The 24718-nt window shown below is 37.3% G+C and overlaps 3 protein-coding genes across 4 annotated transcripts; 1 reads left to right on the plus strand and 2 right to left on the minus strand.

The window, feature by feature from the left end:
• Window positions 1-175: 175 nt before the first annotated feature.
• Window positions 176-4075, minus strand: exosc7 (exosome component 7). Its single transcript, XM_015048880.1, is given in 8 exon segments — window positions 176-344; window positions 844-999; window positions 1571-1694; window positions 1814-1884; window positions 2214-2379; window positions 3415-3509; window positions 3748-3849; window positions 3964-4075. Coding segments are annotated over 8 exon segments (876 nt in total). The 5' UTR covers window positions 4021-4075; the 3' UTR covers window positions 176-239.
• A 1246-nt stretch (window positions 4076-5321) lies between these two features.
• LOC106957505 (transmembrane protein 42-like) lies at window positions 5322-24718 on the minus strand. 2 transcript variants are annotated; one of them, XR_001426959.1, is made up of 4 exons: window positions 24382-24718; window positions 23090-23236; window positions 18509-22909; window positions 5322-5332 (listed from the first exon to the last, which is right to left on the minus strand). XR_001426959.1 is itself a non-coding variant. In XM_015048882.1 (3 exons), exons 1-3 carry the CDS (start codon window positions 24556-24558, stop codon window positions 22763-22765), a joined length of 471 nt encoding a protein of 156 aa, XP_014904368.1. In that variant the 5' UTR covers window positions 24559-24718; the 3' UTR covers window positions 17928-22762. The 2 variants fall into 2 exon arrangements, 1 of the variants encoding a protein (XP_014904368.1); XM_015048882.1 differs by lacking the exon at window positions 5322-5332 and having other exon boundaries at window positions 17928-22909.
• Window positions 7114-17674, plus strand: LOC106957504 (palmitoyltransferase ZDHHC3-like). The gene is made up of 7 exons (XM_015048881.1): window positions 7114-7513; window positions 9831-10162; window positions 11710-11834; window positions 12811-12907; window positions 12983-13064; window positions 13920-14050; window positions 14749-17674. Exons 2-7 carry the CDS (start codon window positions 9860-9862, stop codon window positions 14905-14907), a joined length of 897 nt encoding a protein of 298 aa, XP_014904367.1. The 5' UTR covers window positions 7114-7513; window positions 9831-9859; the 3' UTR covers window positions 14908-17674.

Consider the following 24718-nt stretch of genomic DNA (forward strand, 5'->3'; position numbering starts at 1 on the left):
AAGGTGGTGATGATTAATTACTCAAATCTCCCTCCAGCAGTCATTAAGGTTGGACGAGTATTAAATAGATGAGTATTTATAAAGGTGTATGTTTTACACTTTGAACTTAATGATTAATGAATTAGTTTCTCAATAATCAACACATTCAAAAAAAAATCTACCATGACAACAGAAGTGTACAAATATATTTTTAGTAGAAAATTACAAACATATAAAAATACAAACATAAAGAGGTGATTTTATCCAAGGAATCCGACTTTCTGCCTCTTCTTGCCCAGACTCTCCTCCTGCTGCAGCAGCTTCATGAGAGGAGGGTGGAGAGCTTTTCCTACTCGTTTTCCTGTCTGCAGAGAGAAATGAAACAATGCAGGATGTGACCGATGTAAACTTTGTTTCCATGGATACCTGAATGCATACAAAACAAAAGCTTGTTTTTACACAGCTTTCTTATCTTTGAGTAAAATGACTTGATATACAGAAAGCCAAGAGGAATGTTCTAAAGTCTTTAAAACTTTAAGAGGTAACACTTTATTTGAAGGGGTGAGCATAAGACTGACATAACAGCAACATGAAGGAGTCTTCATGAATGTTTATAACTGCTGTCATGACATACAATTAGGTAAATAATGACACTTTTATTGCAAAGTTGCATTAAAAGTCTATGAAAAGTGTCAACTTTGCATTAAAAATGTCATTATTTACAGAATGACAATTCATGACAGGTGTTATATCATATTTATGACATTGTCATGTCAGTCTTACCCCTTCAGATAAAGTGTCAGATTATAGTTGTGTGAGTTTAAAGCTGAATAAAATGGAGGAACAGGAAGTCAGAGTCGTCACCTCTATCATCTCACAGATGCTCTCTGGGTCCAGGCTGCCTCTCCCCACCTTCCTGCTGCAGGTGATTATTCCTTTGTGTGTGACGGAGATGATGAGGCTCGCCACAGAGCAGGCCTACTCCTGCAGGGTGGCATCCACCACGTGTCTGTGGCCGATCTGCACGTAAAAACCCAGTAAGCCTTAATCAACCCTGTCAAATCTAGTTTCTGTCTGAAAGCATCAGCTGGGAGCTCATGATGGGTATTTTACTCCAACCTTCATTTAAACAACCACATACAACGTATATCAATTTTATGACCAAGCTTTTGCAAAAGGAGAAGATTCAGCAAACTGCTCCTCCGAGCCGTTCACTGAGCGTTCTGAAGACCTTTGGTTACAGCTTGTCTTTTATTATCAAGCAAAAAGAAGGAGTTTAGGTAAGGAAGACAGCAGAGACAAAATACGACTGCACACAGACAGTTTCTAAAATAGGGAGTATTCCGGTTGATAAGGAGGCACCTGTGGAAACATAATTCGAGGTCTGGGAAACACACAGATAACTGTTTCACATGAAGACGAACAGGCAGATGGGGCCTCCAGGTCAGTTTATACACACATAAGGAAGAGAACACTTAAAACTGAAAATCACAATAATACTGAATGTTAATTAACTATTGATTAACATTAGACTGAATATGAACTAAAGTAATAACAAAATGATAATACCAAAAAATCTCTAACAGCTCACCTTGCATAAAGTCACTATGCAGGGAACGTTTTCCACATCGAGTCTCATGCAGTCGTACGGGTCGTCAGAGAGCTCGATCTCCTTCCCTCCTTCCTCAACGGATGAGATGTGAACTCTGGGAATTCTGTCGGTGAGGAAACCAGAACATGGCTCATTTTCCAACTTGTTTTTTTTTTTTTTTTTTTATAGGTTAAATCAGTTTAGATTAAAGTCAATGGAGTAATATGAACTGAACAAACTCACTTTGTGTTGAAGAGAGCAGCTTTGATCGCTACTGAAATGGCGTCGTACAAATTCCCATCACACTGAAGAAGCTGAGGGGGAACACAATAATGTTAGATTTTATCTATTTGGATAAAATGATAATTATTATCCCCACTAATAACCACAGGCTCTCAGCTGTGTGTGTGGAGGTCGGTACTGTTGGATCTAATTGGTAACACTTGGCCACACACACCAACTCCTGGTCCTTTCTCTACAGTAAAATCTGACGTTTCGTGTTCAATTTTATGTTTTCTGTTTAAAGCGCCTTTAAAAATGAAAGGCTGATTGTACATTTTAAAACTGGACAGCAAAAAGCATTAGCTGCAATGTTGAAGGTTCTTCCTTGTTAAGCCAGGTGAGCCTGGGGCCTTGAACTCACCAACACGTCCACATAAAGCACCCAGCAGTGCTCGCCAGGACTTATGCAGAGGCTCTTCAGATCCAAGCTGTGCTGGTTGTTGAAGACTTTGTAGAGGGTGTTACTCAGCTCCGTCCCCAGCTCTTCACCGCCTCTGCCCTCAAACTCTGGGGTTGCATTGGCTGAGCTGATGATTGAAAGAGGAAAAACAACATGGTGGACTGAACAATATCCTATTGAGGGGTTTTATTTATTTTTTTGTTTTTGTTTTAGTAAATGTGAGTTATGTTTTTGTGAAAATCTGAAGTAATCTTTTGCCAAAAATTGAAGCGAGTACAACACCGCCATCTAGTGGATAGTTTTAAAACAACAATATCAGAAAAGCTGTGATCTCTGATGCAATGCTTTATTTACTCCAATAATATTCTTAAATTAGATGAGCCAGAAAAAATAAGTGATAACTGTCAGTACAACATTTTTTAATTGAATACTGTACAATTCTGCACAACAACCTTTGGATAAACAGCCTTCTCTATTAGGAGTTGTAAGCTTTGGATCTCACTACCATCTGATTTTAAGACCATAACATTAAAATATCCACTTCAAGGCTTAAGAATTGGCTGAAGAAGACACAGAACTGAAGTCATTTTTAAAGATTAATATGATTTTAATTCAGTAGTTTTAAACACATTGTTTTTTAACTCTTTTTGATCATTTTATTGTATTTACTGTTGACCTTAACTTTTCATTTAAGCCCACTGCTATGTTGTGATATATGTTTCTTGGGAATAGGTTATAGGAATCTAATTCAGTCTGTAGATCCAAATACCAGTAATTCCAAATTCATATGTTTACAGACTGTGGAGGAACAACAAGCACATTTTCCATTCAGTGATTATTGAGTGTGATTCTTTATTATTATCTACACATGCCGACAACCACCGTACTCGGCAGATCAATCAATTTGATCAATTAATCAAATTTTCTGTTTTATTTTTATTTTGGATTTTATTTTTGGAAAACCTGGATTTTTTTCACCAGTGCACTTCTTTCCCGAGTGACGTTAACCCACTCAAGAACGACTATCTGTTTTTATTCATTTTGACTTTGAATTCAAGTAAAAGCCGGTTTTTAAAAATATTTCCTGTCATTTGTCAATTTTATTAAAGACAAGAAATGTATTAAAATCAGAAATCAAATTCGGTATAAACACCACACCCACCAGTCAACGAAGAACTCCAGGTATCCCTCGTTTGCAACCATCGGCCTCGGTTTTCCGATCTCAGCCTTGATCCCAACCAGAACTGCAGTGTGACCCTGAGAGGATCAATGGGAGACAATCAGAGACACATGTGGAACATACTGAACCACATTTAGCATTAAATTGGACTTCATGTAGCAGCTGGACCTGAAAGTGACTAAATGACTATAGAATAAACATTAGTGGACCAGATGTTCTTATAAACTGACATTTAGTGTAATTCACTCTAATCTAATGCATGTGCTTTATTTGAGCTGTTTACATAGAAAATGAGGAGATGAAACTTATCTTTACCAGAGTGACTTTAGCGGATCCGTCAGTGTTGGACACCACATCTGTTTCTACTTCCATGTGTCTGTAGTCCTCACAGCCTCTACCATCCACCCGTAAATCATCCTGATCAGAACCGCAGAAAGTGTTTAAAAACACGCAACCGCGATGGCAAACAAACTAACTACATCCTAACACAACAGTTCACCTTCATGGTTCCGATAAAAGACGAAACCTTACCCGTATTCCGTGTAGGATGTAAACTTTCTCAGCCTCGCTGACTTGCACTGTTGCCATGTTTTTTTTACTCTTCTTCGCTGCTTTTTTCTTCTTCTTCTATAGTTTTTAACGACAGCTTGCATCAATCGATGTTGCACTACTGCCATCTCTTGGATTTTACTACGCATTACATTTCCTTAAATTCTCCTGAGACCAGTATTTTTTTTTTATTAAATTAAATTCCTTTCTCTTCATTACTATTTAACTGAATACATTTTCAATTCTCATTTTATTATTAAAGACAATTTCTAGACTAAATTATTTTCTTTGTGACATATATTTCCTGAAACTAATAAAACCATGTGCCATAGTTTATGTAGTATTACCCCATGAAAATGAGTGCATTAAAAAAACTATGACCAGTTCTTATCCTCTTTTCTCCCTCCTGTTTATTCCTCTAATTCTTATAAATAAACTGTATTTTGTATCCTATATAAATCCTATATAAAATAGAATGGTATTAATAAAGATAATTTTCGGCTCTAAATCGGCTCCGAAATCTGCTGCTAGGTTTTAGAAGACACTTTCTTCAAGCAGTGGTACAGGAAGAAGTCTATCTCTTTCCAAAAGACAATGATTGTTATGCAAGACAACGCTCCATCAGGAACTAAAGCTACAGTATGTAACTTTTATAAAATAAAAATATTTTTTACGTATTTGTTAAAACTGTCACTTTGTCGTGACAGTATCACAGTAGAGGACAGGCTCCTCTGCCTTCTTCCAGTAATACCAGCACAAACCAGCTAACTCCGTACTTGGTTAGAAACAACCAGTGAAAACCAGCAGGAGGGTCCTAGCGCTGTCAATCATGCACTGCTCACACCCACTCCTGAATGCTACAGTGTCTGAATGCTCATGCTAGTTAGCATGGCCACTGATGAAAGCAGATAAACAGCTTTTCTGTAATGGTCAGCTCACTAAGGCCTTCCTCCTGGCTCTGATTCTTTTTTTTTACCTGGAGTGATGCATTTTTGCTGATAGCTATCGTAGCTCAGGGAGGAGATGGAAGAGATTAATTTTTCACATATTATCTGTCTCATAACTGTCACAACATTGTGACAGTTTTAACAAATATAAAAAACAAACAAACAGATGTTTTTAAAAAAGTTGCATACTGTAGCTTTAAAGATGAAAAATGTATGACTGTCCTTCTCTCTGAATAGTGTCTGGGAGGCTGTGGTTGCTGCTGTTGCTCCACAAAGTGATTGCCAACAAATGGAGAAATTGGCAGACTCTGTGAATGTGAGGCTTATCACTTCTATTGAAAATTCAAAGATTTTTTTTTTTTTAATTCCAGCCTGAAACTGGCCCTTGCTTGAGCCTGCACCCCCTCCTCTGATGTTTCTAACAAATATCAGGAGAGGAATCAGCAGCTCAAATTCATTATTATATTTTTATTATAATTTTTCATATTTTCACAACTGGTGACCCCAACAATGTAGAAATGGTGAATATTTTAGACTTTTTTGAACGCATGTTTTGTCTGCAAAGATTTTTTAACCTAGACTGGAGGAGGTTTTTCCATTGTTGCTTCTTCCACATTCCTCTCTGGAACACCAGGAAAAATCTCCAAGAAATGTAAGCAGAAACTTTTTCTTGTTTCTTTAACCCCTGATTGGCAAGCACAAATATTAAATGACCTAATTTTTATGCTTTGTGCCAATAGAAATGTACTTGTTTGAAAGTATGGAAAATACAATGACAGATGTAAGAAATACAAAAACAATACAGAAACAAAATTAAAGTTTTTGTCTTTGGACCTAAAAATAACCAATCTAGAATCAGCACACAGTTTCAGCTATTACAACTAAAAACTAGTGATCAGACCCAAAACGTGGATGGAGTGATGGACATGAGCCTTCAGAACCACATAAAGACAGTTACAAAGTCGGCCTTCTATCACCTAAAGAACATTTCAATGATTAAAGGTCTAATGTCTAAGCAAGATCTAGAGAAACTCATCCATGTGTTTATCTTTAGTCATGTTGATTATTGCAACAGTGTCTTCATAGGTCTGACTAACAAATCAATCCGCAGCTGATCCAAAATGCTGTTCTGACTAAAACTAGGAAGATAGAGCACATCATCCCAGTTTAAAAGTCCCTATATTGACTCCCTGTAGTTCAGAGAATAGACTTTAAAATAGTTATGTTAGTCTATAAATCACTGAATAACTTAGTGCCAAAATACATAATAGATTTTTATTCCTGGTTTATTCTGCATACCCTGAACCAAACATGGAGAAACAGCATTTAATTTCTGCACCACAAATCTGGAACAAATTTCTAAAAAAAAAAACAAACAAAAAAAACCCCCTGCAAAGTTCCTTTAAATCAAGATTAAAAACCCACATATTTAGTGTTGGCTTTAGTAGTAAGTGAAATATTGATGAACATATATGATGAATATTTGCTTGATGATTTTGATTGTGGCATTTGACATAATTTAATGTTTATTGCTTGTTGTATAATTAGAGTATTGTGTATTTATGATATAAGGCACTTTGAGTTGCCTTGTTACTGAAACATGCTAAACAAATAAACTGGACTGACTTTACTTTTTTAGATTTCAGAAATGTTTAGTGGCAAGTTTTTAGGGGCTTTTTGTTTATAATTTACACTGGAACAGATGAACATGATAAAGTGAGATGGGAAACTTTGTTTTCAATGTAGTTACATAAAAATTCGTTATATTGATTGCGCACATATCGACATTCTTCTGAGAAAGCCAAAACCTTACTTAAGCATTCTTAAGGATTTATGATTATTAATATTGGTTCTCGCTGTGTACATGTTGATCCTAGTTATCAAACAAAGTAGTCAAATTCAGATTATTATTACTCAAAAGAAGTGTGATTAATTCTAATATTACTGTAATTCGGATCACACAGCAGCCATATTGGATTTTGATGTTAAGTATGGTAAAAAAACAAAAAACAAAAACAAAACAACTTATAACTTCTTAAAAATTATTTGGAATTTTTAATTGGATGGCGACCAAACTTATTCCCTATTGGAAAAATACATTAGAAACCTCCAAGCTAAAACAGCCGCATAATTCTCTTGATTTGATTGGTCAAGTGGGAGCTCAAGCCTCCATTGTGAATCTGACATAAACCTGACAGTCCACGCTCAGGGCAAACACGCCCTTTTTCAGGCGAAGAGGGCATCAGACTTCCTGGTTGGATGGATCCGATTTGTTGTCTTCATTTCCCCGCAGAGCTCTCTGGATGTTACCGAGTAGGGAAGCTCCGGAGCAGAGCCGGGTTTTAATAGCGTTTATTTTTTATTGCTGTAACAAATTAAGTGACAAACAGCAGTGTGAAACAGAGGCGGCTGTGAGGACGGGAGCAGCGGTGCGGACATTGGAGAGGTTAGCTTGGACTGAGCTAGCAAACGCTGCCGCGGAGCGGAGTGCAGACCCCGGGGTTGGCGTCTTTTCATTCTCCGAAACCTTGAAAGAAGCGAGAAACTACAAGAAATAAAAAGGACGGAATCAGAGAAACCGAGAGGTGAGTTGTTTAGCTAGAGAAAAAAACAATTTAAAAGATCCTAATTGAACTAGATTCCAGCTATAAACAGTTGGAAAACCTGATTCCTTGTTCTGCTCCGGCTGTCAGAGTTAACTTCCTGGTTGAAGTTCTGTCTTTAATCTTTCTTCAAATAAATTAACCGCATTCACAAGATCTGATATTATCTGTTCAAGTCAAGGTTTGTCATTCAAACATGTAGTTCAGCTGAAAAAAAACTGAGTTTCACTCAGTGACGTTCAGGTGTGATATTGTCAATTATACTCGTTAGTACGTAGTCTTTTGAAAACAATTACTGCAGCAGTTGTTTGGACAAATAACATTATATTTAATAATATCATCGACTATGTCTTTATTTTATTATTGCTTGTATTTTATTTCATTTCACCTCATTAATGTCAGATCTGGATATTATAAGAGGACTGAAAAGTTGTTTATTTTTCAGGTCTGAATAAAAATGGAGAATTTGTATTTCTGTGCTTTTTCTCATTCATATTTCTGAAAGTTTAATTGGCTTAAAGTTTAATCTACCCATCCATCCATCCATCCGTTCATCCATTTACACTGCCGTCTGCTCATCCATTCATCCACCTATCTGTTCATCCTACCATCCATTTGATTATATTTCCATCCAAGTATTCATCCAATCATCTATCTATTCATTTGTTCATCTAAATAGACAGTGTGATTCATCCAAACTCTACACTGATGAAGCAGTTTATCCAGAAATAGCCCCTGTCAATCCTGCAGTACAGTTCCTGTACAGAACGTTTACATATTTTCCAGTAAGTGTTTAAAAATAATTTTTATTGGATTTTTGTAATATTCAAAACTGAATTCTGGGCTTTCATTAGATGTGAGAAATATACATCAAATTAATGGAAGTAAACACTTTGATAGATTGAATTTCTTAATCCAGTTACTGAAATAAATTCTCCTTTAAATCCTATTTCATTTATGTGTATTGTATTTTATCATTAGTCAGCGTGGATCTATAATCTCCCTAATATGTTCCCAGTTTGCCCTAAATTATGCCGCTGATTATGTAGTTTCACAGGCTCTCTTAGTTGCTCTGAAAGGCCAAAAAAAATCTCCAAATGATGAATAAAACATGCTGTATGTCACAGTGACTGTTTAATAAGACCTGGACTGACAGGTTCGGTCACCAAACCGTTGTTTTTGGTCTTCAGATGAGGTTCAGGTGAATCCACATGAAGGCATTAAGGAACTGTGTGTCGTTGAGCCCTGTCCTCATTAGGTGCCGTCATCCCACCATCCTGTCACCGCGTTCCAGCAACAGGCTGTCAAACATGCCCATAAAATATTGATGAGTATCTGATTATGCTGCGAGCCGTTTTAGTAACCCTTTGCTTTTTGTCCACTCTGCTCAACTAGAGGGATGAGTCTCACTGAAGGTGCCCTCTAATGTTAATGTAGCATTTCATCGGGAAAACTCAAGAAAACATTGACTTTGTTGGTAGTTATAAAAGCTTCCTGGTTGAGCAATTGGTTTCAGTCTCTATAGTTTTAGGGTGTTTTCTCCCAGTCATAATTTGAACATTTTAAAAGCCTTGTTATTGCAAATAATGTTAATTTTAAGGAAACACTTGCTTCTGGTGAAGCAACAACTGATGGCTTTTTCTCACAATATTCAGTTACTGAGCAAGTTGTTTCCAAATTGCCTTAAAAAGTAAAATTAAGACAGCAGTTTAGTTTTTCAGCATTTGTACCTTTCACTTACACACAAGTGGTGCTTTTGAGGAGGGAACTGGAGATTTATAGTGGAAAAACGTATTGGGCATTTTGTTCAGGCTCTGGATTAAAAATTTGACAATTGTGGAGGTGTAAACACAAAATCTTAAGTATTTTTGGTTGAGTTTCTAGTGCAAATATCTTAGTACACTAAAAATGAGACAACATTAATTCATAAATAACTTTTCAGCAAGAAAAGGGAGCTTGTTTTAAGTAAATAATTCCTTGATATTGATGAAAAAGTTTTACTGGCAGATTATTTCACTTATAACAAGTTTGTCTTCTTTCATGTTTGCTAAGATATTTGCACTAAAAACTAAACAAAAAGTAGTTGATGACACTTTGTGTTTTTGCAGTGTGAATGTTTCCATTAAAAACTGCAGACAACCTTTTAAATCTGCGTAGAAAAGAATGAAATTTTGACATGAAAAAACCTCTTTGAACCTTGAAAAGCAGATATTTCCTACCTTTAGATTTCATCTAACTGTCTCTTTCCTCTTCTGCATCCCTCCGACTCTTCCTCGCTTCTCCTTCTGCCTCCTGTCAGTATGAGACTGGAGCCACGGGCGCTGTAGGATGAAGAGCCCGGCGCACCGCAGCAGAGACATCGAGCGGCAAGCCGGCTACCTGAAGCCCGAGCACTGCGCCCCTCCTCCTCCCCGCAGCAGCTCCGGCACCATGTGGTTCATTCGCGACAGCTGCGGCATCGTGTGCGGCATCATCACCTGGCTCCTGGTCTTCTACGCAGAGTTTGTGGTGGTGTTCGTCCTGCTGCTGCCAGCCAAGAACGTGGCCTACAGCTTCTTCAACGGGCTGCTCTTCAATGGCCTCGCCTTCCTCGCTCTCGCTTCTCACGCCAGGGCGATGTGCACGGACCCGGTCAGTTCAACCACTTTAAAAACACTCCATGACCACAATATTCATTTAGACATGTTTGTATTCTCAGTTAGAAGAAGTATGCAAACCTGTAACATTTGCATTCATCATGCCTCACTTGGTAAATTAAAATTAACTCAATAATTTCCGTTTGCATGATTTATCATTTTTCTCTCTTGAAGACAAAAGCTTTTATTCTGGTGCTTTGGTCTCAACTTTATTTGAAGGACAGTTTTGTTTACAAAGACTTCATAATTCATTCAATTTATCCTTTCTGTTTTAGGAATTTAAATGTTTTCCAGTTCCAGTGGTTAATGTTCATTAGGATTTAAAGGTTATTGATCTGTGAGAATAACATTATATTGCTAAAATTGTTTGTTTATTGCAATAACTTCTGGGAGAATTTATTGCCCATCAAACTTTGTTATTGTGGCAGGTGTAGCTGTTCTCTTCTGCCTTCTTCAGCAGGGATCTCTTGAAATCAACCAGATATAAAATATTTCTTCTTTTGAATATTGAATTAAGAAGATGTTGGTTATGTGGTGTTACACAGACTAGGACTGGGTGATTTTTTTTTAAAATATTTGCATTTCCTTGGTTTCTGTAGTTCAGAGTGATGTCATCATGACTAAGGCCTGGCCTGTTTTACAGCTTCTTTTATCTGGACTTTGAATTCAGGTCAACAATGACTGAATATTAAGGCCAGGCTAAGATTTTTTTAATTTTTTTATTAAAAGCATAAATTTTTAAAATGATCAGAATAAAGTTATAATTTTATGAATAGTTAAAATGAGGAATGTTGAGCATCTTGTGAAGTTATACTGTGGTAAAATGCTTACAGATAAAACGCATCAGGATGAAATTATTATGATTAGTAGCAGGACTTTGAAACAATCTCACAAACAACTGTGTTTATTTTGAAAAAGATCCTGATAATTAACTTTTTCTCATTCAAACGTTTTTTTCTCGTAATTTTAAGATGTCTTTTTTTTGTCTTTTTCTGATATAATTATGGATATATTCAGCACTTGAACAACAATTCTCATAGTTTTTCCATAATGCTCCATTGTACAACTAACAGAAGAGATGATTGAAATAAATATTATTACTGTATTTGTATTGACATATTTCGAACATTTTTTAAAAGTAAAAACCAACTTTTATTCTAATTATTTTTCTTATATTTTGTTTTAAAGAAAAAGTCCTTTCAAAACTACTAAGTCTTCTTCCAGAAATTTCAGATTTATAGTGTGCAGAATCTCTGAAAACCTTTGGATTACCCATTTAAATCCATAATCTGGCCATGCATTTTTTTTGCATGATGTTTTAGTTTATCCGACTCCTACAAAGGATCAGACTTTTCTTCTTTTTATTCTCTTGAAGCAGTTTAATTCATTGTAGACACTTGGGAGAAAAAAATAGTTGGTAAATAGCGTTTTTGTTTTTATTGAAAATATTTGCATTTGTAGTTTATATTTACAAAGGAGCAACTTTCATGAATAATTAATCTAAATTGCTTTTTGCTCTTCATTTCCTCTCCTGTCTCGCAGGGAGCCGTGCCCAAAGGAAATGCAACCAAAGAATTCATCGAAAGCCTGCAGCTCAAACCGGGACAGGTTGTGTACAAGTGTCCAAAGTGCTGCAGCATCAAGCCTGACAGAGCGCACCACTGCAGGTAGAGCAGGGCAGCTCTTACCTGCACAGTCCAAGCTGCAGAAATCTGCTGCTTTTGTCCCACTGGGATCTCTCTCTTCTCCTCCAGTGTGTTTCTCCCTGCACCATGTCTCCTGCACCCCCCATCTGTTTGTTCGCTTTACTTTTGTTAAGACTGCTTGTGCAGCGTTTCCCTGCAGACTCTGCAGCTTGGTAATGGGGATTCCCTCTGTGGCCGTTTGTGCTTCTCTGGGAAATCCAGGCATGAAAAGTGCAAAAACACCAGAGTAATTGAATTTCAGTCAGTACTTTAGAGCTTCAAAATGGGAGCTAAAGGCACGATAACAAATCTAGCCGGATGATAAAATGTCCCAGTAATTATTGTGATAAATTATATTTAATGTATTTTGAAGTAATGTATTCATAATAGCATAATGATGCAAGTTTGCCCTCTCAGTGACTAATGAAGTTTAAGTTTGTAAAGAACACTTAGCACTGAAATTGGAAGTCATTTCACATGTTCAAAATAAAAACAGCAACCAACATCAATAAATAAAATGAAAATTAAAAGCGACGCACAACCGAAAGCATGAGTAAAATTTAGTATAATGTCTCTGTAAACAAAATTGATCAAGCTCCTTTTAATCTATCATGCGATTAATTGCTTATTGCGACAGGCTTTTTAATGGCCGTCATTAAGGTGGATATTTTCAGGAAACACATTTTCCTGTAATGACTTTATCCTCTGCTGGGGAACGTTTTCAATCAAATAACTGAAAAAGTAAGAAACGTTGCTTTTTCTTATGTAAGAATAAGGACTCATCACACATGTAATGCATCACATGAATAATAAGCTTACTATGTCCCACATTCATTGCATTATTTCTCCTTACCTGCACGATTGTGTTTGCATGTCCTGTAAATGTGTTTTGCCTTCAGAACGATGCGTTTCACGGCCTCCGCACTGCTGCCGCATTTATTTCTGCTTGTCTCCTCAGTGTGTGCAAACGCTGCATCAAAAAGATGGACCACCACTGTCCCTGGGTCAACAACTGTGTCGGAGAGAACAACCAGAAATACTTTGTGCTCTTCACAGTGAGTCTTTAGGTTAAAAAAATATGTTTATTGTTCCAGTAAACCTAATTTATATTAAATCTGTTTGTTTTTCAGATGTACATTGCACTAATTTCCTTACACGCGTTAATCATGGCGGCCTTCCACTTTGTTTTCTGCTTTGAAGAAGACTGGTCAAGTAAGTATCTGAATGAGAAAACAATCTAATTTCCTCGGCATGAAATCTATTTTATCCTGGGTTAAACGTGGAAAAAAACCTTAAAATGAGGTCGTCCTTTATTATTAGCAGCATAAAAACATCAAACTTTGAGTGCATTAAATCTGTGGGTAAAAAAATGTTTAGTTTTCTCCTGTAACTTTTCACACGGTTGAAGCATAAAAACGTCTTTTTCACAAAACATTTCCCAATCTGATCCAGAGGTGGACGATATGGACGGAAAGTCTTATCACAATATTTTGCCGTACTATCCTGACGGTGATAAAAATGACAACTGTTTATTATTTCTTTTTAGATAACTGTATGACTCTGACATAAATATGGCTCTTGGAAAAACATTTCCAATTTTAATCCGGTTCTTTTTACTGGTTATATAAAGAAGTACGAGTTGTAGAATGGTAAAGCCACCAATCCTGACAATACAGACGGTTTTGAGGGATTTTAAACATCATTAATTGGAAATTATTGTCACAACAATAAATCAAAATTCTTGTAAATGAAAAATGATGCCCCTAATCTGACCTAATCTCAGGGTTTGAGGTTGATCAATATGTTGCATGTTCGCTTGTCCTTCTTAAAGAAATGAGGGAACTGCTGAACTTGTAGAAAAAATATAAGTTTTCTAATTATTTGAAAATTTACCTCTAAACTAAAAAGGGAAATGTGCAGCTTTTGTTTCCCTGAGCGATGATTCAGTCTATTGTTCTGAGTTTTCAGCTCAAACAGAAAAAAACCTTCTTTTAAAGATTCCTTCTAATGAGATGTACGAGTGGCTTTAAGGTAATAAAAACTCTTAAATGTTTCTTTCTCTCTCAGAGTGCAGTAACTTCTCTCCACCAGCCACAGTCATCCTCCTCATCCTCCTCTGCTTCGAGGGTCTGCTCTTCCTCATCTTCACTGCGGTCATGTTTGGGACTCAGGTTCACTCCATCTGTAGTGATGAGACGGTGAGCGACTTCCTACTAATCCACTTTAATCCCACTGCAAAAAAAAAATCAAGCAGTTTAAAGTGCAGCGCTGTCAGTTTTAACCACAATGGATGAATGACGAAGATGGATCATTAATAAGTAATGATGGATAGATACAGTCAACTCCAGGTTTTATCTTAATGGTTTAAGACGATGCATTCAGTTACTGTTTCTATTTCTACCTTGCATTGTGTTTATAAATATGATTAGATGTCAGATTTGTTGGGAAACTGTTTTTGTTTGGTGTGGAGAGTAAACTCAGTCAACCCTTAACTCCACACTCACTCCTTTCCTCCTTCTCTTTCGTTGCCTCATCTTGTATGTAGAGCTGCTGATTATCTTGTGACTTTGGGCTCCTTCAGCTTATATTTAGTATTTATAATTTACCAAAAAAAGCCCAGAAACGCAGTGGAACCAGGTAATCCACTTCCAGCCCCCTGCTAGGCTGACTCCAGTACATTTTCTGCTCTTACCACCCACGAGCATGACTCACAGCGCCGTAATATTCACTACAAAGATCATCTGTCTCAGGCAATTTCAGGGTAATGGAGCCTGCAGTTCAGTGTGCTTTTCAGTGAGTCACCTACAGCCTATGGGAGGAAAACAAAAGAATGAAAACATGATTCATTTCCCTCGTTTGTTATTCATAATCCAAAGCGTTTGTTTTCCCCCTGCAGGGCATCGAGCAGCTGAAGAAGGAGGAGAGAAGATGGGCCAAGAGGTCCAAATGGATGAACATGAAGGTGGTGTTCGGCCACCCCTTCTCGATAGCCTGGCTCAGCCCGTTTGCGACGCCGGACCACGGCAAGGCCGACGTCTACCAGTACATCGTGTGAAAGCTGGACACGGACTCATTTTAAAGTTTCTCTCTGTGTCGTTTCCATCCTGAACGGTGGATGTTTCTTGAAGTTTGGATCTCCTCGGGTCTGTTGTCGTACGCTTTTAGTTTCTGTAATGTAACTTTCTGTTTTAATTGTTTTTTGATCGTTTCCCTTTTGGTGCTGAATGAGATTAATGAGATTTAGCGGCATCACGAAGCCGCGCCGGGAACAAAAATCAAATGAAAGATAAGAAGCACTTGGAGCTCTGTTCGTTGCTGCGTGTCGGATCATTTCCTCCTTTCTCAGAGTAAATCATGTGAACTGATGACCAGCATGGTCCAGGTATCGACTCCTGGATTCGTCTTCCTGTAAATAGTCCCACCATCCTCTTACTTACTTTGCTGTTTCAGTGTCTTTGCGATAATCTCCTCCTGAATGCTGCAGGTGATTTTTGCCTTAGAACGGTCCTTCAGCAGGCGGCACATCTGATATTTTTAAAGATATCTCTATTTATTGCCTTAATGCAACACTGCAGGTTGTCACTGGTTTACATTATTTTCGAAGTGAGAATGTTGCGGCCTCGTTCAGTGGGTGGATTTGTTCAGGAGTGTGTTTTTATGCTTATTTTCCCGCATAAAAGCCATAAAGGTAGAACAAATCATGTGTGATGAGATTCAGATCGTTTTATATGTAAAATGTGGAAGCAACCATCCTAAAGCAGAAGCAATAACTCCAGTGATTGGTTCAAGTTATTATCCTTCATACTACAGCATGGTTTGACACGTTAAACACAAAACTTATGCTTTTTTAAGCATAAATTCCTCCATATTTATTGGCACACCCAGTAAAGATACATGTGTAAATTAAAACAATCTTTCTGGTTTATCTTAATGGGAACTTTGGCTTTAGTTTCTGAGATTCATTTAACCCGTCAGCATTGACAGAGTTGTTTTAAATTTTCTAATTATTCCTTTAATTATAGATATGCTCAAGTTTAGACGAGATGGATTTTGTTTAATCACCATCTCCTGACTTTTAACACGCCTGCCTTATAATTACACTGCATGTTCTCTTGTGTTTCCCATTTTTAAGAGAACAGGAGGCAGGAAATCTTCACTTTACTTTATAGTTTTAAAAAAAAGAAAAGTATAAATCTGGATTTGTTAGGTTTGTCTATAATGTCGGTGGCACAAGCAGTATTATTTTAATTATTTATAGGATTGAGTGAATAAGTGTACTCAAACTGAAGTTTGAAATGTATATTTTAATACTTCAGCTGTTAAAAAAATCATTAAAGCTCCTTCCATACCTTTACCTGGGCTGCCAATAAATGTAGAGGCCACAACAGCTCTGGAAAAAGCTGCAAAGTGCTGTGATTTTAATAAATGTAGGTCTGTGTTTTGAGTAAAATTTGCATGTTGCTTGTTTTCGTTTTGCTTATTGCCTTGCAGAGAACTGCTGTGCTTCAAGTTGTATTTACCAGCTTTCCGCTCTTCGTCTCCTCAGAAATTTGCAAACATTCAGACAGAAAAAGCATCTTTTAAAAAGCTGTAAGTCTCCTGGCGGAGATCCAAGTTAAACCTGTGCACGATGCTTTGCAAGAAAATCCTGTTTGGACGGGTTCAGGCGAAATGTTGAATCGGGATGAATTATAATCCCAACAAGACTGAAAGGAAGACAAACTGCATAAAAATGCTGTTAGATTTCTGACTTACCCTCCTTCAGAGTGTCATGCCTCACTGCTTTTTGAAACGCGTATTTCACTGTCAAAACAAGGGAAATGTAACATTTTTGGGGTTGAAACTATGACAGCTTGTCGGTTTCCCATCAGTGTCACTGATCCTGTTTGGAAACGGATCAGTAGCTTAAACTTTCATTTGTAGAAATGAAAGTTTAAGCTACATGTTTAAGTTGGATAACTTATGGATTGCAGCTTATCAGAGCAAAAATAAAAAGCAATATGAGTTCCTGTAGCATCTATAAAAATTTCAAATGAGGTATTTTGTAGATTTTGCAGTCGTCAACTTCGGTTTCTCAGCCGTCAGATGAACCAGCATCGTTTTATTATCTGCTACCTGTAAATGTTTGGCCTTTTCACCAGCTGTTGTTGAAAATGTGAAGACCCCATGTGTAATTCAGCTGCTCAGCTCATGGGGTTTGCTTGAGGGTAATGTAGTTGGTCGTGTGCCTGACTGAACCCGGAAAGCAAACGCGGGTCTTTACACGGATCAAATGTTGAGTCACGTTTGGATCAGACCGGAAAAGGCGCGCTCTGACTTTAGATGATGATGATCTGAGGGAAACAACCACTTCAGAGTATTGAACACTAGAAAAAAATGCCTTTGCCTGTGTGTTTTAAAGCCTTACTGTATTTAAAGACATCCAAATGCAGATAAAAGGAAATATTTGAGTGTACATGATGCCAAATTGAGTCTTTAAAGAAGTCTGCTTTTTTCAGATTGCAGCATGTAAAGGCATTTAAATGGGTTTATTTTTATAACTGTCACCGTTATTTGGAGATGTAGCAAGTTTGCAACACAGTGCAACAGGTTTCCTCTACTTTTTGTTGTCAAACTGCGCTGTATGTTTCTGTTATCTGGTTTTAATTTTTTGTTGATTGATGTTTTAAAGGGGAAAGTCAATAAAACAAATTTCAAATGATAAAAGATTCGTTGCTGTAATATAAAAACTATTAGATGTTTTGTTTTAGGGTTCATTATAAAGTGTTAAGTTACACAACTGCAGATGTTTTTGCTGTATAGTTATTAAAAATTTAACTCCTTATTGCCTGATTTTTATTCTATTTTAAAAACACGAACTTTGCTATCAAGAAGATTCCTAGTTACTTTTTTCCCCTGAAAAGCTTTACACTTTTATTTATTGTGATGAAGAGCACTACAAACTCTGTTGCCAGTTTATTCAAGCATTGTTTTTCTGATTCATGAAAACCAGCAAAAATAAAAATCAAAGTGAGACCTCATGCTGAATTGAGTAGCAAATCCTCAAAAACCTTCACACAACACAAAACACCTGAATGATGCTGTCAGATGAGACTTTTATTGAGTTAAACAATGTTTCCTTCCCATTTAGACTTTTTCACTGTAGTTTCACATAAACTCAGACATTTCATTGATCACATTTGTCATTAATGTCTCACTGTTTTCTTTCAGGTTGGAAATGTGAAAGAACTGCATAAGATGCACAACAAACTAATGCAACATCAGGTTTGACACACAAGATCTTAACGGGTCAGGAATTAATTCTTAGCCCTAATGATTTTGGTTTAAACTGCAATTTATATAAAATAAGTTACAGAGCATCACATTTAATCCAGTAGGAGTTTTTTTTTTCACTCAAATCAATTCAAACATCAGTGTTTGCAGCAAGTGGGCCATGCTGGAACAGACTGTTGAATCGTTTACCTCCAGTAATATCATGCCATTAACAGGACACAAACCAGGTATAATGTTTGTGGTGCAAAGCAAAGGTTGTTGAGAGGCTGAGGCTTAAGCAAGAAGGTTTATACCAACCATCAGTCTCGTGCATTTCTGAGGCAACATCATGTTGGAAAATGCTGGATGAGCCTTTTGGTGCAGAGAGAAACCTTGGTAGAAACAGATACCGCATCAATATTGCAGTAACTTAAAAATACCTTTTAGCTTTTGTTTACTTTAGGAAGTACATCTTAATAAAAAGTGGAAAAATTGTTCTCAGATGAGTAAGTCATTGGTGTACATCAGGGGTGCCCAAAGTGTGGCCCGAGGGCAATTTGTGGCTCTTGGACTGATTTATTTGGGGCCCCAAACTGCAGTTCAAGAATTGAACTAATTTTTTTTATTAAACGTTAAATTTTTCATCAGGGTAAAATTATTATTGCAATGGAGAATGGTAGGTAAAGCAGTAGGCATGTTTTTATAACTAAACTTCTATAATAAGTAAAACAATGTTTTTGCAGAGACTTCAACTGAAAAGCCAAATCACCTTTTATTTAATTTATTGAACTTGGTCAAACATAACAAGCGTTTTGAAAGAATGTGACCCAAATGCTGTTCTTATAACTCAGAATACATTCAACTGAGCCTCAAAGAATTTGAAAACTAGACGGTTTTCTTTTAAACATGGAAAATCCTTTTTAAGTTTTAGATCTACAAAGAACAACATGTATGACAATTTGATTTTATTTATTTATTTTTGGTTCTTTTGTCTCTGATTTTGGCCCACATGACAGAAAGTTTGGACACCCCTGGTCTGCAAACTGCAGATTTAATGTGAAACAACCCTGGATAGAAAGGGTGGATCCAAATCCCTCCACAAGAAGCTTTTTGTGAACCCAAACCTCCATCCTGGATAATTTTCTAAATTTGGGATGTGGAAGGAAATATTTAACACTGCTAAGTTTCACACAACCAGAGAAATTGTAGGCTAAAGAGCAGTTCTTCATAGTAAGCAAATACGTGAAGCAGGTGTGTCACTCTGATGCTGATTGATGGTTTGGTGATATTTATTCTGCAGTTTGTAAAAACATGCACACATGACAGGTCATGTGACTGAAGTGCAGCAGCTGCCTCAGGATCAAAACACAGTATGTTTCACAGTCTTATATGCAGAAACATAAATTCAAGTAATAAAAAAACCGAAACGGAACAAAACGTTAAACCCAGAGAGGAAGCAGGATGAGCCCCGCAGTGCTACATTAGAACAGCTGTTAGTTTTTAAGAGTAAGAGGCCACTTTGTTAGCCGGGTGCCTTCTTTACACAGCAGTGAGCCTGATAGATGTTTACAGGGAGTGTAAAAGTAACTAAAGGAAACATAAGCATTAAGTAAGCCATTAAGGAGTTGCTCAGTAGTGATAGGATAATCATGATCAGGTCAATAGCTTCCTATAATATCTGTATTTATTGTATTGCCTCATTCCTGCATGTAATGTGTGAAAAAGACAGAAATAGCCTTCAGGTTTAATAACTGAAGCCAACAGCGATGTCCCGATCAAGGCAATTTTAAGTGATTGGTGTCAATCATTGTATAAAATGAACTCCTGACTCTTCTGAGTCCTTATCAGCCACACCTATAGCATTAGCAAGCAAGGTAAATCGCCAGATATTGTGCAGCAGTTGCTATTCTCATTATTTTGTCGAACAAATTTGGCGTTTCCATGACAATCTACATGTTTTTCGCACTTTACAATGATCTCTATGGTGAATGAGAGACCGTATTGGATGCTGCAGTCTCCTTTGTTTTTGTGGTGCGCTGGACTTAGTCAGAGAAAGCAGCTGAAATGCTGATCAATCATATTTATGATGTTTAAAGCAAAAAGTTTATAGAGCAGGAAAAAATCTTGGGTAAATTTTGTGCTTGACTGGTAACCAGAGCAGGAATGTAATATGTTAGCCAAATTATCAACAAGTCCAATCAAAATATAGAAAAAAACATGCTAATGTTAGCCTCGCACTTCAGCAAACTGATGAAGACAGCACTGGTTATGTAGCTTTTAGGAGATGTATTATAATAACATGATAGTAGCTTTTTTATCTACTTTGTCCCTGTACTGGAATAAAATATTAAAGCTATTTTAAAGAAACTGTAACTGAGAAAAGTATCTGGTCTTAATTTTGCAAAATGTTAGCTGTACGTGACTTGGCTTTGTGTCTGGAATAAAAACATGATAATAACCCTAACCCTAAAAACATGATGATCGGGACATCTCCAAAAGCAATGTTTTACTCTAAAGTCAAGTTAAACTGTGTGACTCAACCTTTGCTAACTAAATTATTTGTCTTTATGGACGGTAAGAAAATCTTTGGTTGTGAGCTTAAAACTCGCAACCTGTGAGAAATTTGCAAGATGTATCGCAAAGTTTTATTTTATTTTATTCCGTACACATTTGGGCCGTGATCGTTGTTGGACGCATGTCACGCATTTCTGCTGTGAGAACAAATTGTTCAACGTTGCATTTCTCAATTGTTACATTGTGCAGTTTTACGATTGTTTGCAGTCAAAATCCTGTAATCACGGTGACTGAGGTGAAGAAAGTCGTCCCCTGCAGGCAGACTTTCATAGAAGGCTGGGAAAGAAATAAGAGTTTACCAAACCGAAAACATTTTTTTTTAAATAAATAAAAAATAATTGTAGATATTATACTACTGATGGCAAAAATACTGAGCTTCACATGTCAAATATCTGTCCATAAACCAAAGTATGACCTCACAGCAGCTACTTTTCAGTTTTAATACACACACTTTAAAAATATAAGTCCAAATAAAATAAATGCACTTATTCTGGTCTAATAGAAACATTGATATCACTCACATGTTTGTATCCAAATGAAATATCATAGAGGAGGTGGTAAAATAGCCAAATGTTTGTTTTATTTGTGTGAAGCAATTTAAATTTCAGTGACGAGCAGAAACTACAAAAATCCAGCCTGGAAGTACTTACATTAAAAACTTATTCTTAATTCCCATAATAACTAAGTAACAGAGATGTGTTTTTACAATCCCACTGTTTCTAGATAATGTGCTTTCTTCATTTTTACGCCAAACTAAACAGTGTTTACAGCTCCAAGTTGGGAAATGAGTGATACTTGCTGATCATTACCCTGGGTAGCTATTTTTTTTATTTAATTTTTATGTTAACATTTTTGTGTGACTGTTTTATTGAACATACTGGATTTTGAGGTTGTGGGTTGTGCCAAACGACTGACTTTCCAACTTTCAGTTTCAGACGCTGTTCCAGATCATTTCCTCCTAAATTTAAATTCTGGAAAACAAATTGATTGCAGCATCGCATTAACTGCAGCCTGTGGCATAATGTTTACCCCACAAACATGAGAATGATATCAACCTCTGATCACCTTTCCCAACAAGGGCCTATTTCATCTCGTTTCCAAACATGTCACATTGTTCATTTGAGCTTTTTTTTTTTTTTTTGCCTTTGTGCTATCATTGTCTGAATATGCAACAAAAAATATAAAGCTAGAATAGTTTTTCCTCTCTCTGTGAATCCGTGCACAGAATGATTTAAGAGCTTGACAGAAGCTGAACCCAGGCATCCGTTTGTTTATCTCCACAAGCCAGACTGTAGCTGTGCTGCATAAGCAAATCCTCCGACGGCAAACATCTCCTAAAATCTTTGCAGAGATAAAGGGGAGTATTTTATTTTACACTGTGTGCATAATTATTAGGCAAATGTGATTTTGGAGGATTGTTTTTATTAATCTCTCAGTTAATCCAAAAATGTTAATCAACCTCAAACATTAGTGTGTAAGAAAGTAAAAGCAAGGTTTAGGTTTTCTTACAGCGGAGCTACTATTGTGTCACACTAAATGAAACACAACTAAATGAAAAACATTCATTTCCCCATGAGAATCAAACTCATTTCCCTCTGCTGATTGTTTGCAACAAAACATTTGATGCTTCAGTGAACACATCCAAACATCTTTACAATCCCTCAAAGACACTTTTGGTCTTTTTTGACTTTTCAGACTCACTAAATTCACTTTTTTGTCTAAAGAAAAGAAGCTGCCTAATAATTATATAAACCTTGATTTAAGGTGTTTACCTCTTTAGACAGACTCGCATCACATGTTAGGCTTAAATAAATTATGCCTTAAAACTAAAACTGATGATTTGTTAAAAAATACTCACTTGTCTAATAATTGTGCACACACAGTGCATGTGACATGACTGGAAGACCTCTTGTTCTCTCACTGGAGGATTGCAGTTTTTTCAATTTTGCACCTGGGCTGCTGTTCAAAGAGCAAATTCGTTGAATAAAACTGCCGTTTTCAGCCGTTATTTGTCTTTGGCTTTGCTTAAAAGCAGAGGAGGTGTCAGCCTGAGCACAGCACAGCCAGCCAGTGGAGACGAGATGCTATTCGTCCTTCGTCGTGGCTGCAGTCTGATGCCGGTCCTGTGGCGAAATCCTCTGCAGTACCAACAGACCTGAAAAGGTCAACGAGATCCCGACCCACCACAGTGTTATCTGGGGTTCCCCAAAGATCAGCTGGCCCAGGAAAGCCTGCAACATGATGGGAAAACAAAAGCAGTTGAAGTGAAAAATATTACTTCTGAATATATATTAAAGCCTGCATTAAAAAACATGGCAGCAAATATGGAGAGAAATGGTCAAGGGTTCTCTAAATCAACTTTGTCTTCTAGTAGGATGAAAAGGAGAAAATGAGAGAAGGTTTCTACTTACGGAAGATACGAAGTTGGAGGCAGTGGTGGTCACAGTGGTTCGGGTGGAGGAAGAGGAGTACCTGAGTGCTTTGGCGAGGAAGGTCCACATCACAGCGTTGCAGGTGAAAAGAAGACCACCACACAGCAGCCTCAGAGGGATGTGGAGCTGGAAAGGGAAAAAAAAAAGGAAATAATATACTACCAGCAATGCTGCCTGCTACTACTGAGCTCAGGAACACAAAATAAAAACAAAGAAAATTGAATTAACATTCAAAATATTACAATGTATTAATATTTTGAATATTGAAATATTCAAAATATTAATACTCAATATTTTTGAATGATTTTTAAGCACTTAAAATGATTAAAATGATCTTAAATCGTTTTTAAAAAATACATTTTTATTTAAAATAAAAAAAACTTATTTTAAATAAAGATAGCGCCAGACAATAATACAATAATGTTAAAAGCACAGACTTAGGAGTAAGCAAATCTTTCTAACTAAATAACTAAAAGTCAAACAAGAGCAAAACATAAAGATAAATCTTGAGTTTGCCCTAGATCAGTGCCTAAATGATGAAGTTATACATCACCATGAGTTATGTGTCACTTTGTAAGTAGAAATCAGGTTTTAAATGGATTTAGACTCAATTACTATTTGCTATCAAAACAATTCTCTGTACAACTTACTAAATTCTCCAAAAGAAAAAAAAAAGTAAATTTTGAAATTAATTGAAAATAAAGATCCCATCTTGCTATAATGTGATACACGGACTTGCCATACCTAACAGGCTTTTGACCTTGCTAAAGCAGGATATCCCACAGGATTGCACCGTTCCCTAATTGGTATTCCTGAAATATCTCAATCCTGATGTGACGCATGAAAATCATGTGCTGCATTTTAATTAGGATCGTTTAATTTACTCTCCAACCCCCTGCTTTCCTAAATATCCACACCAACTCAGAGCAGAAGGTGTGCTGATTGGCGTGAAAGCAGCAAACACCTGTCTGCAGATGTTCTTGACTTCACCGCATAGACGCGGAGGGAAGGTCACAGCAGAAACCTGACTCCCCTCGCATCGTTTCCGCGTCACCTGCATCAGCAACACGAGACACGCTGACAGAACAACGCGATCCCGCACGAGCCGCATCGTCCTTCAGCACGCGCACACTGCACGAGAGCAAAGATGCCGCAGGGGCGACGCGTGACGCTGTCCGTGGTGCTGATGATGTGGGATTTGCTCCCCCTAAAACCAGAACCGGCCCGTTCCCAGACATCCTGACTGAATAATGAACAGAAGCGAGACTCACCCGGTCACACGCTGTGGTTTCATCCGCGTGTCTGAATTTCCGCTGCTCGCCCCACGTCCGGAGTCCGGTTTCACAGACTCCCTTCAGGTAGTCGGCTCCCAGGGACAGTTTGGCCGACGACGACGCCACGGCTCCGAGGAAACCCGCCAGCAATGCATAGAAAACTCCCGGGAACATGATGGTGATGGTTAAGATGGCAGCCGAGGCACATTATTCTTCAGTCCATGTTTGATCACTTCCTTTATTTTCTTCCCTACATGTCTGCTGTTGCTGCCGCAGATGGTCCTGGTCGAGCTGCCTGCATGGTAGTGACCGTATGAATGAATGAATGAGCACA

This window comes from Poecilia latipinna, unplaced genomic scaffold, assembly GCF_001443285.1.
Source record: "Poecilia latipinna isolate Pla-1442-1.1 unplaced genomic scaffold, P_latipinna-1.0 Scaffold909, whole genome shotgun sequence".
NCBI lineage: Eukaryota > Metazoa > Chordata > Actinopteri > Cyprinodontiformes > Poeciliidae > Poecilia > Poecilia latipinna.